The 16,281-nt window shown below is 43.0% G+C and overlaps 1 protein-coding gene across 6 annotated transcripts in view; it reads right to left on the bottom strand.

Annotated features, from left to right (window-relative positions):
- The window catches only part of ARMC3 (armadillo repeat containing 3), a 103,417-nt gene that overhangs the window by 77,942 nt on the left and 9,194 nt on the right, over positions 1 to 16,281 (bottom strand). For all 6 annotated transcript variants that reach the window (XM_054020681.1, XM_054020682.1, XM_054020684.1 and 3 more), the window contains exons 3-4: positions 15,397 to 15,445; positions 570 to 687 (exon numbers count right to left, since the gene is read on the bottom strand). In XM_054020681.1, the coding sequence (XP_053876656.1) occupies positions 570 to 687; positions 15,397 to 15,444 (166 nt within the window). In that variant the 5' untranslated portion in view covers position 15,445. The remainder of the gene's footprint in view (positions 1 to 569; positions 688 to 15,396; positions 15,446 to 16,281) is intronic.

The raw sequence follows: 16,281 nt of genomic DNA, 5'->3' as shown, positions 1-16,281 counted from the left end.
AGGGGATTTGAAATACTAGACACTTGTTTGATTCCCAAACATGTAGCAATGATTGAGGCTGGTTGTTCTCATGAGGATCTTCTACTATGGAAGTACTGTTCTTGAAAAAGAAAAGAAAAGAAAAGAAAAGAAAAGAAAAGAAAAGAAAAGAAAAGAAAAGAAAAGAAAAGAAAAGGAGGATTAAATGCAAAACACAAAAACAAGTAAACAAACAAATCCCCAGAGACACCAAAAGCTTGAAATAACTATTTCTCCAATTTAAATTATGTACCGGTATAGCAAATTGTAATATGCAAGATGTCACAATCTCATGCTCAAGATAAAACAGATTTAGACTATCCTACATTCAAGATAAGTTTTATTATTAAAAGATGCAAAAAATTAACTTCATGCAGAACACAGGACTTCCTTATAACTGTAAATAATACATGAGAAATATTTTACAAAATTCCAATAGGAGCATTTACTGTCAAGCAGGATAGTTAGAGTATGGAAACTATAAAAATGCCAGACAACTAGTCTAGGAAACTTAAGAAATGTGGAGAGAGACTGATCATGAAAAGACAAACCTTTTGATGCAAATTTATATATAGCATCACATGCTTTAGCCAAAACTTCCTCTTCTGGCGAATTAAGCATTAGCACCACTGTTGCTGCTTTTTTGCTTTCAATCGATAAAGGGTCAAACTACAAACACAAAAGAGAAGAGAATTTTCTGAGTCATACTAAGCCTTACTGTTCAATGCATCAGCCCACTATATATATATTTTTTAAATCAGACTTGATTCAGTCTGAGATTTATAGGCCAGTTAGATATGTTAAAATGGGTTTTCAATAGGATTCAAGGACATTATTTTTTTTCATCTTTCCTAATAACAGCTTGAGTTTCTGCTGAAAGATAAGAGGGCAAAACTCACCTTTAAAATTGCTGATTTAACACAAAATTATAAATTCGGTGAAACAAGTTATACAGATGACACACACAACGTTTTATTAAATTACTTACCAGCAATAGTTTCAAAAGCAGAGATCCTAGATTGTTGTCAAATCAAAAACCACTAACCTCCTTCAGAGCTGAGCAGAGTGAGTGAGTGAGTATCACAGTTTCAGGGTAGCTGCACCTATATCCCCACACCTCCTGCACCTATATCCCACCCAGCCAGGTCTCAGATCTCTGGGCAGCAAGCCATTCTGCCTAAAGGCCAGCAGCACCTGTGCTTTGCTTTCTCTCCAAGGACTATGAACAAACAGTATATTGCCAGCAGTTACAAGTTGCCACAAAGTTCTTCCTAAGCAAGCACACTTATTCTTAAGGTAAAAGGATTACATCGAAAATATAATAAAAACAATAATCAATTTAAACACACTAAACATACCAGAAGTCACCCATCAGATTTATTGGGCTCTTCTAGGCCACAGTCTTTCCAACCCTTTCCATTTGCTGGGTCAGAAAGAAGGTCCTGAGTAAGTTCAAACCTGATCTTTTTATATCAAAAGCCCTTTGTCTGTTGGTCTCTGGAAAACCGTGTTTGAACCAGTCCATGCAAGACTCTTTGGGGAGGGGATATCTCCCTGGAGATGTTTACAACCTGAGTGATTCACCTTAATCATTCCCCGCTGTTTTTGACTCCTACAAGAGCTGTGAGAACTCTCCCCTCTGGAACTGTATACAATCTCTGGCCCACAGTGATACATAACCTTAGTACAATATGATCCCCAAAGATACTACATGCGGTTGCAATAACAGTCACAGTGTGTTTTGCAAATACCCATCTGATAAAATGGGTGAAATCCTGGCTCCCCTGAAGTCAACTGACACACCACTGAAGTCACTGACTTAAATGAGACCAGGCCTACATCATATGTGATAACTCTGGGGAAATCTTCACACTTCCTTGTATATCCAGAAAGTCCTGACGTCAGCAGTAACATGCAGAAGAGGTGAAAATTTTCAGAGAGGTTTCTGCAACTCTGATGCTGCAATAGCAGCCACTGAGCAGCATGTGGGGAGAATTCTCTGAAGAGCACACCCTTGCGGAGCCCTTGTACTCACATGTTGCATGGAGAATAGGATTTTGCCCTGGTGCACATTCTGCTACACTGCTACATTGCGGTAGTTTTTTAAAAATAGAATGATCCTTCCTGTGCTATCTTCTCCCAAAATCCCTTGTTAAACACCTGCTCTCCATGATCTATGCTAGTTGGAGCATTACCCTGACACGATCTCTATTCAGACAGCTGGAAGTGATACAAGTGTTCATTTCCATTTCTGACCTCTCTCATACAGAAAGAAACCTTCCATCAAATCCAGCTGCTCTGACCCTCTTAATAGACTCTTTGAAACTGACATAGCTTGAGAAAGGGCAATTTCTTAAAAGGCCTTTTGTTCTTTATTTAGACTGAAGCATTTCTGAAGACTTTAAAATTCAACCACGAACAAAAAATAAGCTTTTTTTGGCTTTAAAATACATTTTCTGTGACTTTGGGAAAACAGCCTTCTGTCCCAATCATATCACATTCAATGACTGTGTCAGAGCATCTGTGTTAAAGGGACTAATATATGGCAGACTGCTAAAGTCAGGAAGATTTTCTAATCCTCAAATGTATTTTTATTTAAAATTTAGTAAAGTAAAGCATTTAAAACACAAATAATTGCATATCTAATATACATGTTATATATTGTGTTAGTATTAGTATACTATTAAAGATATTTGTGATGTTGTGTGTGACGTTGCACCCCATAAGGCTTCATGGAAATATGCTTATAATTGTATATATGATATAACTGGAATATGTTTTATGCTACGTATGCCATGTAACATATCTATCTAAAGGTTATGATCTACTGAATATATTCATCCTATTTGTATGCATGTGTCATTGTTGTATTCAAAGTTATGAATATTGGCTGTGTAGTTGCTTGATTTCTAAGTAGCCTTAGTAAAGCATTTGGTCAGCTTCTTGAGAAAGGAATGTGCAAATAAAGAGCCCAATCAAGAAACACTTAAAGGACAATGAATCTTGGAAGGCTCCAATCCACATAAGAAGTCTACCTGACGTTCAGGGTAGCATGTAAACACAATTGCTTGTAAAAACTGAGTCATGCTTGGCATGTGACTTGCCCATGTGACTCGAAAACTCCATCTTGGAGCTGGACATAAAAGAGAGGAGGGGGTCTCCACCCACAAGAGAAAGTCTATTTAAACCCCTTGGAGACCCCTCCATTTTGTCTTCAGCTAGCTCCATCCCCAAGGATACCTCAGAGAAACTGGAACAAAGGACAGTAACTACAAGGGGTGTGAGTGATTGCTGGACCCAGACTAGAAGGAGGCTTGTCTGTAAAAGGAAGCTTACTGGAACACCTCTGAGGGTGAGGTTTTATCTGTATTCAGTTTGCTGAAGTAGGCTGTAGCCCAGGGGTCGGCAACCGACGGCACGCAAGCCGATTCTGAGTGGCATGCTGCCTGCCCGGTGAGAGGAGGAGGAGGAGGAGGGGCGGAGGGGCCGGAAAGCGCCACGTTGTGGGAAAAAAAAAAAAATAATAATGGAGATATCCCATCTCCTAGAACTGGAAGGGACCTTGAAAGGTCATCAAGTCCAGCCCCCTGCCTTCACTAGCAGGACCAAGTACTGATTTTGCCCCAAATTCCCAAGCGGCCCCCTCAAGGATTGAACTCACAACCCTGGGTTTAGCAGGCCAATGCTCAAACCACTGAGCTATCCCTCCCCCCCCTAAAGAAGAAGCGGGGGAGGGGGAAGCTTGGCTGCCGCAGGACCAAGCTTCTGCCTCCTGCCTCCACAGGAGAGAGCGGTGGGGGGGGGGTCCCGGCCCCCTGCCCCACTCAGCCCCCCCGCCCACCGCTCTCCCCTGCAAGGGCAGGAGGCAGAAGCTTGGTCCTGCGGCAGCCAAGCTCCCCCCTCCCCCGTTTCTTCCCACAATGTGGTGCATTCCGGCTCCTCCTCCTCCTCCCTCTCCCTGTCGGCGACGGCCCTTGCGAGGGGGAGCGGAGTCGAGTCGAGTGGCAGTGTGCTCCCTGCTCCGTAGAGCAGGCAGAGAGAGGTAGGGACAGGCCTTGGGGAAGGGGGTGGAACAGGGCATATCCGGGATATTGTTGGACCTCAATGGTCTGGGAGGGATATGATGAGCCGCTCAGGGCAGGGGGCTGGGAGCACCCCCACGAGCAGAGCACCCCAGCCTTCTGCCCTGCACCCCACCACGCCCCCCCTGCCTTCTGCCCTGCACCTCCACACACCCCCAGCCTTCTGCCCTGACCTCCCCCCAACACCCAGCCTTCTGCCCTGCACCTCCACACACATCCCAGCCCTCTGCCCTGACCTCGAGTCGCCCCGCTCAGCCCGCTGCAGGCCTAGGTGAACAGAACCCCAGGCTGGAAGTGGGCTGAGCAGGCTGGCGGCGTAAGATTAAAAATTATTTTAATTTAATTTTAAAGGAAGCTTCTTAAACATTTTGAAAACCTTGTTTACTTTACATATAACAATAGTTTAGTTATATAATATAGACTTAGAGAGAGAGACTTTCTAAAAAACGTTAACATGTATTACCGGCACGCGAAATCTTAAATTAAAGTGAATAAATAAAGACTCGGCACACCACTTCTGAAAGGTTGCCTACCCCTGCTGTAGCCCATGAAAGCTTATGCTCAAATAAATTTGTTAGTCTCTAAGGGCCACAAGTACTCCTGTTCTTTTTGTATTAGACATAGAGTTGTGTGTTCTATTTTATTTTGCTTGGTAATTCACTTTATTCTGTCTGTTACTACTTGAAACCACTTAAATCCTATTTTCTGTATTTAATAAAATCACTTTTTACTTATTAATTAACCCAGAGTATGTATTAATACCTGGGGGGGGGGGGCAAACAGCTGTGCATATCTCTCTATCAGTGTTATAGACGGCGAACAATTTATGAGTTTACCCTGTATACAGGGTAAAACGGATTTATTTGGGGTTTGGACCCCATTGGGAGTTGGGTATCTGAGTGTTAAAGACAGGAACACTTCTTAAGTTGCTTTCAGTTAAGTCTGGAGTTTTGGGGCACATGGTTCAGACTCTGGGTCTGTGTTGTAGCAGACTGGTGTGTCTGGCTCAACAAGACAGGGTGCTGGAGTCCCAGGCTGGCAGGGAAAGCAGGTGCAGAAGTAGTCTTGGCACCTCAGTTGGCAGCCCCAAGGGGGTTTCAGTGATCCAACCTGCCACAGTATTTATACCATATAATTACACACCTTAAACCGTTTACTATTTGTGTTGCTATACTACTCTTTCATGCCTTTTTATACTACTAATACATCAGAGGTCCATGTTGCTAAATAATCCTGAATACTGAGGTCACTGAAATGTATATACATAGCTCATCAGCCAAGGATATCACTTAGGACCAGGTAGATCACTCAGACCTTGTCCTGAACTGCAGGATGTGCTAAAAGAGGGCAGATGAGGGCACAGGAAGCTTTTTGTCCCCTCTCCTCAGTGTACATGTGCAGAAGTAAGGCAAAATATGCTCCTAGGACCCAATCCTGCAAACTCCTCCTCACAGAACTAGTCCTTACCATGTCATTAATTCCATTGGCTTCAATGGGGCAACTCACATGAGTAAGAATTTGCAGGACTGGCCCCCTAGAACTCCCTTGAATGCTAGGAGGGGATTGCTTGGCAAAGGCACGTATCTATGCTCATGACCATCAAGCAGTGTGGTCAGCTGGCTTGACAATATGGCCCAGTAATCCTCACATAGTTCATGCTGTGACCAGCAGCAGGCATGGGAAGTAGTGCAATTAATTAGTCCTCACAACAGCTCTATGAGGTATGAGCATAGTGAGCCAAATTCTGTCCCCAGTGTGCAGCCCAAATGGCAGGTCAGTGTGCTGGGGATCTATGTAGGAATCTTTTCCCTAGGCTGTAGAATAGCAATACAGCCACTCCATGGCCTCTACAACAGCCCATGCAGTTGGTTCACTCTACCTGCCTGACAAATGGCCACTGGACAGTTGAGTATCTCTTGCCACACCTTCACTCTTCCCCTGTCCCAACCAAAAAAATCTCTGTGTGCTGGGACATAGGAAACCCCTATAGAGAAGAGCTATACAGTACACACAGGATATAACCATTCTGAGAGTCAGACAATCCTGTCCCACCCCACCCCTTTCCAATTGCTGGATCAGGGCCCTTTGATGCAGTGGAGATTTAACAGATTAATGTCATATCCCTCATTTCTACTTCTACTAAGGTGACTAGATAGCAAGTGAAAAATCAGGGCAGGGAGTGGGGGGGCAGTAATAGGTGCCTATATAAGAAAAAGCCCCAAATATTGGGACTGTCCCTATAAAATCGGGACATCTGGTCACCCTAACTTCTCCATTTATATTTCAGCTTGTAAAGATTTGGGACCCTTTAGGGTAAAGGGCTCTATATATATTGTAAATGTAAACTATTGATCGATCCTAAGGCCAGAAGGGACCATTGTGATTATCTAGTCTGATCTCCTGTATAACACAGGACATAGAACTACCCTGAAATAATTCCTACAGCAGATCTTTTAGGAAAACATCCAATCTTGATTTAAAAATTGTAAGTGATGGAGAATCCACCCCAACCCTTGGTAAATTGTTCCAACGGTAAATTATTCTCACTGTGAAAAATGTATGCATTATTATTATTATTACACTACATCTATACTAAGCAGATATGACAAATTAAGCTGATAACCAATAACAGATGTATGTACACCACCCTCCAAAATATTCTGCTATCTGAAGACTAGTTGGGGCTTTTAACAATCAGCCCTTAGCAAGGGGCAGTGAGGAGCTTGGAGAGAGGGAGGAAATCATCTGTCACACTCCTTCACGGGACACAGCCATCATACTTCCCCAAGGGCATAGCTAGCTCTGCTGGCCAACGCATGTGAGGGTCGGTGGCAAAGCCATAGCTCTGAACTGATTTTTCTTGGATTTTGGTTTTGTAATTTTAAATAATTGGGCAGGTGCGAAAAGTCTGTCTGAGCACTTTTTATTTTAACTTGAAAGGAAATAAATAAAAACCTAATACAATACTCCTTGTCCCTTTCCACCCAGCTGTGCCTGGAGGATGCATCTGAGCCACAGCCTCTGCACTCCCTCAGAAGCTGTAGCTGTGATTTGGGCTTCCCTGATGCAGGCTACATAAGGGGGGAATTCTTACTCCCTTCCCACACCCCTGTGCAGCTGCATTAGACATAGCCTTGAGGGATTTCTCTGTAGCTTTAGGTTGTGTGCTTCTATAAACATTTGGTTAGGCTAGAAGGTAAAGATATAAACAATACGGGAATAAACCATAACCTCACTTTTTCCTGAAACTTCAGAATGGCTTCTTGAAATTGTCATAGGCAGTTGCAGACCTTGCAATGGCATTAGGCTTTGAACGGAAGGGTGATTTACAGTTAACATTCTAATGAGCCACCTAGTGAAGAGGGAGGGCCACTTTCAGCCCTGGTGAAAGCTGGAGAAACTCCACTGACTTCCAGAGTTGTGCCCGCCTATAAAAGGGATGAATTTGGCCCAAATATTTAGCTATGGTGATGAAGTGGTAGATATAGAATTATAGATTCTGAGGCCAGACGGGAGAATTGTGTTCATCAAGTCTGACCCATAAATAAATATTTATTTCAAAAAATTCAGTCCTGATTTAAAAATGGCCAGTGATGGAGAATCTACCACAACCCTTGGTAAATTGTTCCAATGGTTAATTACTCTCACTATTTCAAAAATGTACACTTTATTTCCAGTCTGAATTTATCTAGCTTGAACTTCCAGCCATGGATCATGTTATACCTTTGTCTGCTAGACTGAAGAAACCATTATTAAATATTTGTTTCCCATTTAGGCTCTTTCAATCTGTAATCAAGTCACCCCATAATCTTCTCTTTGTTATGCTAAATAAACTCAGCTCCTTGAATCTATCACTGAAGGGCATGTTTTCTAATCCTTTAATCATTCTCATGATTCTTCTCGAAACCCCCTCAAACTTATCAATATTTTTCTTGAATTTTGGATGAATCTTGAATGAAGGAGAGACTGAGCTGTTTTGCATGGGGGGAATTGGTCTGGGCATAGGACCAAATGTAGGTTGCAACCAAAGTGCATAGGGCCAGCCACCAGAAACTTCTTGACACCAGGGCCTGGGTCTTGAATAGACTGAAATGACCTGCCAGAGAAGCATCATGTCAGATTCATCAGACTTGCAGACTGGGTCACCCATCGGGTACACAGATGCATCCCTTCCGATACAGAATTCCATCACGGAGAGTGAATGTCAAGGCAGTCTGGGCATTGGCACTGTCTAGGGCTTAGTAGAACTGAACTGCAAGGGGATTGCTGTGCACCAGGGAATGTACGGAGAAGAGCAGGTCATGGTACCTGAGATGAAATTTGACAGTTTGAGAATTGTGGATTCTCACAACTCTGGGTCTGGTTCACAACACTCCCCCTTTCAGGATAATGCATTTGCCTTCCCATTCCTGGTCCCGGGTTGGTAGGTCACCACAAAGTCGAATCGTGTGAAGATGAGAATCCAGTGGGCCTGTTGCTTTAGGTGCTGAAGCATCTTCAGGAATTCCAGATTTTTGTGCTCAGTGAGGACTTAGATTGGGAACCTGGTACCCTCCATAAGATGCCGCCATTCCTCAAAGGCTGTTTTGATACCCACTAGCTCTTTATCGAGGATGTCATCATTTTTTCTCTGCTGGGACGGGCTTGTATGAGTAAAAAGCACAAGGGTGAAGCTGAGTATTTGAGGCTGCCGTTTGGGAGAGGTCTGCTCCCAGCCCGAAGTTCAAGGCATCCGTTTCTACTGGAAATGGCCAGCCCAGTTTGGGGTGAACCAAAATGGGGGCTGTGATGAATTTTTGCTTTAGGCACTCAAAAGCTGCTTACACCTATGGGGGCAAGAAAAACAGACTCCCTAATAAAGGGGGCTGTGATTGGGGCCACCATCCCTGAGAAATCCTTGATGAACCACATATAGAAATTGGTGAAACGCAAAATGATTGCAGCCCCTGGGTGTCCCTGGGTAACATCCAGTTGATGGTGACTGTCACTTTGTGTGGGTCTTTGGCCAACCCTTCAGGGGAGATGATGTAGCTGAGAAACTCTACTGTTGACCAGAGTCTCCCGACCTCATCAGGAGTAGCAGCTATAACGGCAGTCAGAGATACATCAAGGGTGGATTCGCGGCTGCTGCCAATCCAACAGGGGCACAAGGAAGCGACTGGCCCAGCCCAGACCCCCTTATCAGGGTTGGTGTTTCCTGACCTTGAAACTGGTCTGACCTTAGCAGGGCATCTCAGGGCACAGTGTCCACTGCACCCATGTGACCCTAAGAGCATCCCAATATCAGAGGGCAAGGGGTTCACTGGTATCAGGTAATGAGTTTCATCTGGACTGACTGGTTCAGTGTATCCCAATTCACATACGTCACAATCTGCATCTAATAGCTGTCATGTAATATGTCATTGGAAAACTAACTCATTGATCATTAATATTCTTGTGCAATGTAGGTACATAGTGTAAATTTAAAATTATGGATATATGCTGGAATGGTGATTAAAATGTGCTTAAACCAGGCATGTCAGGGGAAGTTGGTAAACAGGTCTGTTCTAGACAAAGGAATGTGTATCTGCTTATCTGACCAGGCCAGTCATCATGCAGAAACAATAAAGGTCCATTCACATCTTAGGTAAACAAAGCTATCAAGCGGGGAAGGAGACAGCTTCCAGCAGGCAAGAGAAATTTTATTTGGGCTATAAAAACAGGGGGTCTGAACCTCAAGTGATATGCAATTGAATCAACTGATTGTATACAATATTACTGCATTACAAATGTTTGAGAGAAGTGTTTTGTGAAAGCCCATGTCAAATTGGTGATTAATATCATTGTAAAATGTATGTATTAACACTATATACGGAATTATGGATACTCTTTGACATTAGGCTTTACAAACACAGGAAGAAACAGGTCAGTTCCAGAGAAGAGGGAATGTCACATCTATACTAAGCAGGACATCATCCTGCCTTTTGAAACATGGTCATTGAACTTTGGAAGATACAAGTAAAGCCAAAAGCCATCTTTAGCATCCATGACTAGACAGACATGAGGGAACAGAACTCTTGCAAACTGAGAAAGATGGATTCTTCAATCATGGGAGGTTGAAGTCTCTGGAAATGGAATATAAGTGAGAAACCTGCTTAGGCAAAGAACAAGGGAAAACAGCCCCTTGTGCCTCTGTGGAAGGTCCTGACTGAGTGAAAGTCAGCCATGGCTGGGAAGAAGGAATATTGACGAGAGAAATCATCTTAAACAAAGCCTGTACTTTGGTAGATTAAGTTTTAGACTTTTAGATGTGTGTTTTCACTTTTATTTGCTTGTAACCATCTCTACTTCTATTTCTTTTACTTGGCATCTCTTAACCTATGTCCTATCATTAATAAATTTGTTTAATTTTTACTATAAACCAACTCAATACTGTGTTTGAAGGGAAGGTTGTATTTACCCCAGTGAAGTTAATAAGCTGTGATGTGCTTTTGTCTCTGTAGAGGAACAAACAAACCTTATCATTTCTCTGAACTGCCCAGAAGAGGGCTGGACATTGCAGACAAGGTAAAGTGTCCACTTTGTCCCCAGATTTCTCATGTTTCAGCTTTGAGCTCTATATAGTCCCACAGGAGCGCAGCTGTCATGGGAGTTCATACATCCAAAGATTGAATTTAGTGTAACTTGATCTATTCATTGTTTTGAAAATTAATTTTTGGAAAATTTGGGACTCGGAATGTGTTGGGGTCACTTGGCAAGTAGTAACTAATGCTGGTAGAGACTAGGGAGTGTGACTGGTGTATTGCTGGCAGGCTGCTGGGGTCAGAGCTGCTGGACCGGGGCGGCAGTTATATGCAGACACTCAGGATCTGACCTATATGCTTGTGGCTGGCTGTGAGCATCCCAGGCTAGGAGCTACAGCAGTAAGCACTGTAAGGCACCCAGGGTTGCAGGGCAAGTGATGACAGAATCCCTCATTGGTCTGAACTGCATGCTGAACCCCATGACACCCCACAATACAGACAGGCCCAAAGTTCGGTATTGATTCTTCTCAGCCTCAGACTGGCACGGCCAGGTCTGGTCTATCTGCAGGGGTTCCAGTTTCCAGCACAGGGTGGGTGGTTGAGAAGTGGACGGCTGGGACATTGTCAGGGCTCAAGAGGCAGGGCTGTGTTCATGGCACTGGTCAGTAAGGCAGATGTCAATTCTGATACATAGGTCGACCGGATCATCAAGATGGGACGGCGGCTTGACCTGAGCCAGTTCATTGTTTATTCCATTGTTCAAGCTAATATGAAACTGATGACGCTGTGCAGCCTAATTCCATTCAGTATCTGCAGAAAGGCAACGGAATTCAGTAGTGTATTGGGGAGCTCACTGATACCCCTTGCTGATGCATATGCAGCGCTGCTTCAGCAGTTTGGGTGCGGGGGGTGGGGAGGGGGCTCACCAAAGATAAGTGACATAGCCTTAATGAACTGCTGCAACTGGCCCAGAAGAGGGCTAGACTGTTCCAAGGGTGGGGAGGCCCAGGACTAAGTCTGCCCAGTGAGCAGACTAATGATGAGCCCCACTCAGGTCTGGTCTGTGAGGAAAGACTGGGGGTGTAGCAAGAAGAGAAGCCAGCACTGTTTTAGGAAACCTCAGATCTGACCACGATCACCACTAAACTTCTATGGGAGTGGAACTTTTGGCTCCCTGGGGGGAGCAGTCAGGGTTGATGGCGAAGCCACCTGGGCTTGTAGGGCAGCATTTGTGCCTGCAGATGGATACCTGTGTCTGCAAGTTCTGTATGACACACACCTACACTCAACCATGCACATTGCAACTGAGACAATTTGACCCACACCAGTATTGTGTCTCCCTGTGTTAAGCAACGTCACTCCTCCACACATACGTCGTGAGAATGCTACAGCCAGAATGGTTGAGAAGATCAGAGCAAACCAAGGCCTACCAATATACACAGACCTCTTTGACCATCCATGAGTGTGCCTATCGTCGAAGCACCCTTCATGAGACAACTTGTCCTACCCAGATTTCTCTGTGATGTCAATATCACACAAAGAATGGTCTTCAGCTGACATCAGAAATTAGTCTCTTATAAATGACCCAATTGTGTGCCCAGCTTTGATTTGCCATGTCACTCGTGAGCCCTTCTGAACCAATTTCCAATGGGCCAAGGTCAATGGGCAGGCCTGTACACCTGGAGCCAGTACAAGGATCCCACATGCAGCAGTGGCCAAAAACAAACAATGTCTCTCATCAATGATGACTGCCCTTTTATCACATTTGATGGTGGGTCTGAGGGCTCTGCACTATGCTGAGGCTGCTGCGAATTGGCTTGGCCAGCTCCACATTCGATAAGAAGGATATATTCAAATGCATACTGTTTACTTGCACCCAGCTTACTAAGCAAGCCAGATCATTCTGTATCAGTGACTTGTCTTCTTCATTATTTATCACTTCCCCAATCTTTGTGTCATCTGCAAACTTTATCAGTGATGATTTTATGTTCTCTTCCAGGTCATTGATAAAAATGTTAAATAGTGCAGGGCCAAGAACCCATCCCTGTGCAACCCCACTAGAAGTACATCCATTTGATGAGGACTCCCTTTTTACGGTTACATTTGGAAACCTATCAGATATCCAGATTTCAATCAATTTAGTATGTGCCATATTGTTCTAGTTTTTTAATCAAAATATCATGTGGTACAAAGTCAAATGCCTTACAGAAGTTCAACTATATTACATCAACACTACTACCTTTATCTATCGAACTTGTAATCTCATCAACAAAAAAGTAGAGATCAAGTTTGTTTGACATGATCTATTTTTCATAAACCTATATCGACTGGTATTTATTACATAATCCTCATTTACTTCTGTATTAATCAAGTCTCTTATCAGCTGCTCCACTAACTTGCCCGGGATCGATGTAAGACTAACAGGCCCATAATTACTCAGGTCATCCCATTTACCCTTTTTAAATATTGGCACATTACCTTTCTTCATCTCCTGGAACCTCCCCAGTGTTCCAAGACATTGAAAAGCAACATTAATGGTCCAGCAAGCTCTTTTAAAACTCATGGATACAAGTTATCTGGACCTTCTATATTATCAATTTATTACTTTGTTATTATCACTAGAATATATAATTCTAATTCTAGAATGTAGATTGTTAGTCCCCAAAAGACACAATGAATTAAACACAAATGTGGAGACCTGAGACTTTTCAAAGTGGAATAAGTTTAAAGAAACTATTTAATATTTTTCACAATAATTTACAGTACCAGATAATAAGTTGTTCCTCCCCCTTTGCCTCTGTAATGCAAAGGGTAGCAACATAATCAGCATTGCTATTCTTAGTGCCCCCAGGGAACAAATAGATGACTTTCCCACACTATCAATTCCAGTCCACGTTCAAAGATGTACTACTCCTGCCCAAAACATTTCTGTAAATGAGTCCTATGTGATCTTCAGAGAAATCATTATTTTATAACAATATATTTCTCTGAGGCAGGCCTGATTTCAGATCAAAATTTACAAATTGTAAATTCAATATTCTAATCTAATTCTACATGGGTTGCTTGTAAAATTTCCACCTTGACAACATGTATAGGATAGCTCAACTACTAGAGTCCTATGCTTGAAGACAGGTAAAGCTTGAATAAAATACTGGAAGTCCATTGGGTTCAATAAGCAACCACCTGCCCATGCATAGTGTGTATAAAAATTAAATGAAATTTTAAAGCACTTCAGTTCACAGGTTTCTGTAATTGAGATGGATGACATTTCTAGCATCTCATCGGAGAGTACAAACCTAATGGAAGTGGAGACATCAAACCATATTATGGTTTTCTTAGAGATGTTTCCTAAGGAGCATGGATTGTTTATTATATTTGCTCAGAGCATTACATAATAGGGCCCCAACTGATTGTGGCCTCTGGACACTACCACAATATAAATGTATAATTTATTATCTAAACGTTAATGGAAAAATGTACAAGGAAATCAAGGTACTATTCACCATGAAGCCCCTAACAGATTGGCCACTCTGTTTTGATGAGTGCTCTAAATGAATATTTTCCATTTTTCAATAAAATTTCACTGTTTCCTAGAAAACTTGCTAACCATAAGGGAAGCAAGCAATGTTTCTGCAAGTTTCTGGGTTGTAAAGCTTGGAAGGAAGTTGTGTTACTCACATCCTGCAGGGATAGAAGCAGGCACCTATAACTAAGCAAAATTCATCAGATTACAAGGATGGGCTGCTGACACAAGACCTGAGCCAATACCCATTGACTTCAATGGGCGTTGGATCTGGCCCACAGTGGGTAGTGGAAAGAGATGACTCTACGAGCTCTAAAAAGAAAGCTATGCAAAGGGGATCCTGCTAAGGCACCAATAACCAATGAAAAGCTAAGTTTGGACTATGTGTTCCCTTCCACAGTGTATATGGGAGCAAATGAAATGAAAAGAGGGCAGAAATAACCCAAAAACAGCAGCAAGACTGAGAGAGTAATGGAATCAACACAGCATTCTTCCATCCTCCCCAGGAGCCCATAAAAGCCCCTCCACACAACTACTCTGAGGTCCAGGCTTTGCAAGCCTGTAGGCAACTGGCAGAGCCAGGGAGCAGCCACTCTACGTGGCATGCTTCCCATAAAAATTCAGTGGATTTTTCATGCAATGTGCCATTAACTCTCATCCATAGCTTCTACCACCTCTCCCATCTTTCCCCCCAAAAGGGGAATACTTCACAGCCACTGGAGACAGTCAATAGCAACATGACTCCTAAAGGACCCACATCACTAAGGGAGAGGGGGAATGGGCAGTAATGTGCAGAGGCTGACTGCAGATAACACAGAATCCACAGTGCTAGAGCTTGAAACATCTGTAAATCCTTGAGGTCTGTGCAGTAACAAAGCCATCCACACTGCTACACAGCTATTCCCATTGAGATGAGAATGTGCCAGCCCCCACAGTTTGAATGCCATGGAGTTTTTGGTTTTCCCCTTCCTCTGATGTTTACAATGGGAGGGGAGCATATAGACCCTAGAGAAAAATGAAGCTTGGATTGTTTCAGACATTACTGTTTACAAACCCCACCAAAGATAACACTCTTCATAAAAACAACATATGCTTGGTCATTGTTTTGCATACCGTCCAAAGAAAGCAGAAATGGGATCTTCTTTATGAGTCATTTTTAGACTGCATGCGGAAGTTAGTGGGAGTAAGGGACTGTGTAAGAAGGGTATGATTGAGGCCTATAACTGTGTAATATGTTCATTTCACAGCACATAGCATTTTATAAACTTACCACATCCTTGGGAGGAGGCTCCACTTCCTTCTTTACTTTTTTACCCATTCTAAAAACAAACAAACAAAAAAAGCAGTTAATAAACAAACAAGTGATCTTGTGTGACTTAGGACCTAGTTCACCAGGGATGTTGTACAGAAGCTTTTAAGACAGGCTCTCCCACCTGTTTGTCCCACCTAGCCAGTCTAGACAAATCTTAAAGGACTCTTTTGCACGGAGCAACAGTAATTTCTTTGGCTGAAAGTCATCCCTTGAAGACAACAATTTTATATTTGTGCCACAGAACAAACTTCTTAACACTTGATCACATTTGGAGAAGCTTAAATGCCAACAAAATATACCTCCGAAAAGTGATGAAGAAAGAGACACCAGATTGGAAAGCAATGTGATACGACAAGGTCAGGTTATAGTGGTAGTTGTTGTTCGCATATAGGAAATATATTAAGGATTAACTTTTCTGTAGGTTTAGGTTCACATGCATGCACAAAACTGTGCACCCATTTATCACATGAAAATGGGCATTTAGTTGCATATATTTTTCCATGGATGGTTGCAGTAATTACCCATACAAATATAGACAGGCAACTCTACAAACACACACTGGCATTCACTAGCAGTGGAATAACAACACTTTGGGTATGTCTACACTACGAAATTAGGTCGATTTAATAGAAGTCGAAGTCGATTTGATACAGTCAATTGTGTGTCCCCACTAAGCGCATTAAGTCGGCGGTGTGCATCCACAATACCGAGGCTAGTGTTGACTTTCGGAGCATTGCACTGTGGTAGCTATCCCGCAGTTCCCGCAGTCTCCGCCGCCCATTGGAATTCTGGGTTGAGCTCCCAATGCCTGATGGGGCAAAAACATTGTCGCAGGTGGTTCTG

Source organism: Malaclemys terrapin, chromosome 2 (assembly GCF_027887155.1).
Source record: "Malaclemys terrapin pileata isolate rMalTer1 chromosome 2, rMalTer1.hap1, whole genome shotgun sequence".
Taxonomy (NCBI): domain Eukaryota; kingdom Metazoa; phylum Chordata; order Testudines; family Emydidae; genus Malaclemys; species Malaclemys terrapin.
This window is presented reverse-complemented; position numbering and strand designations above follow the sequence as displayed.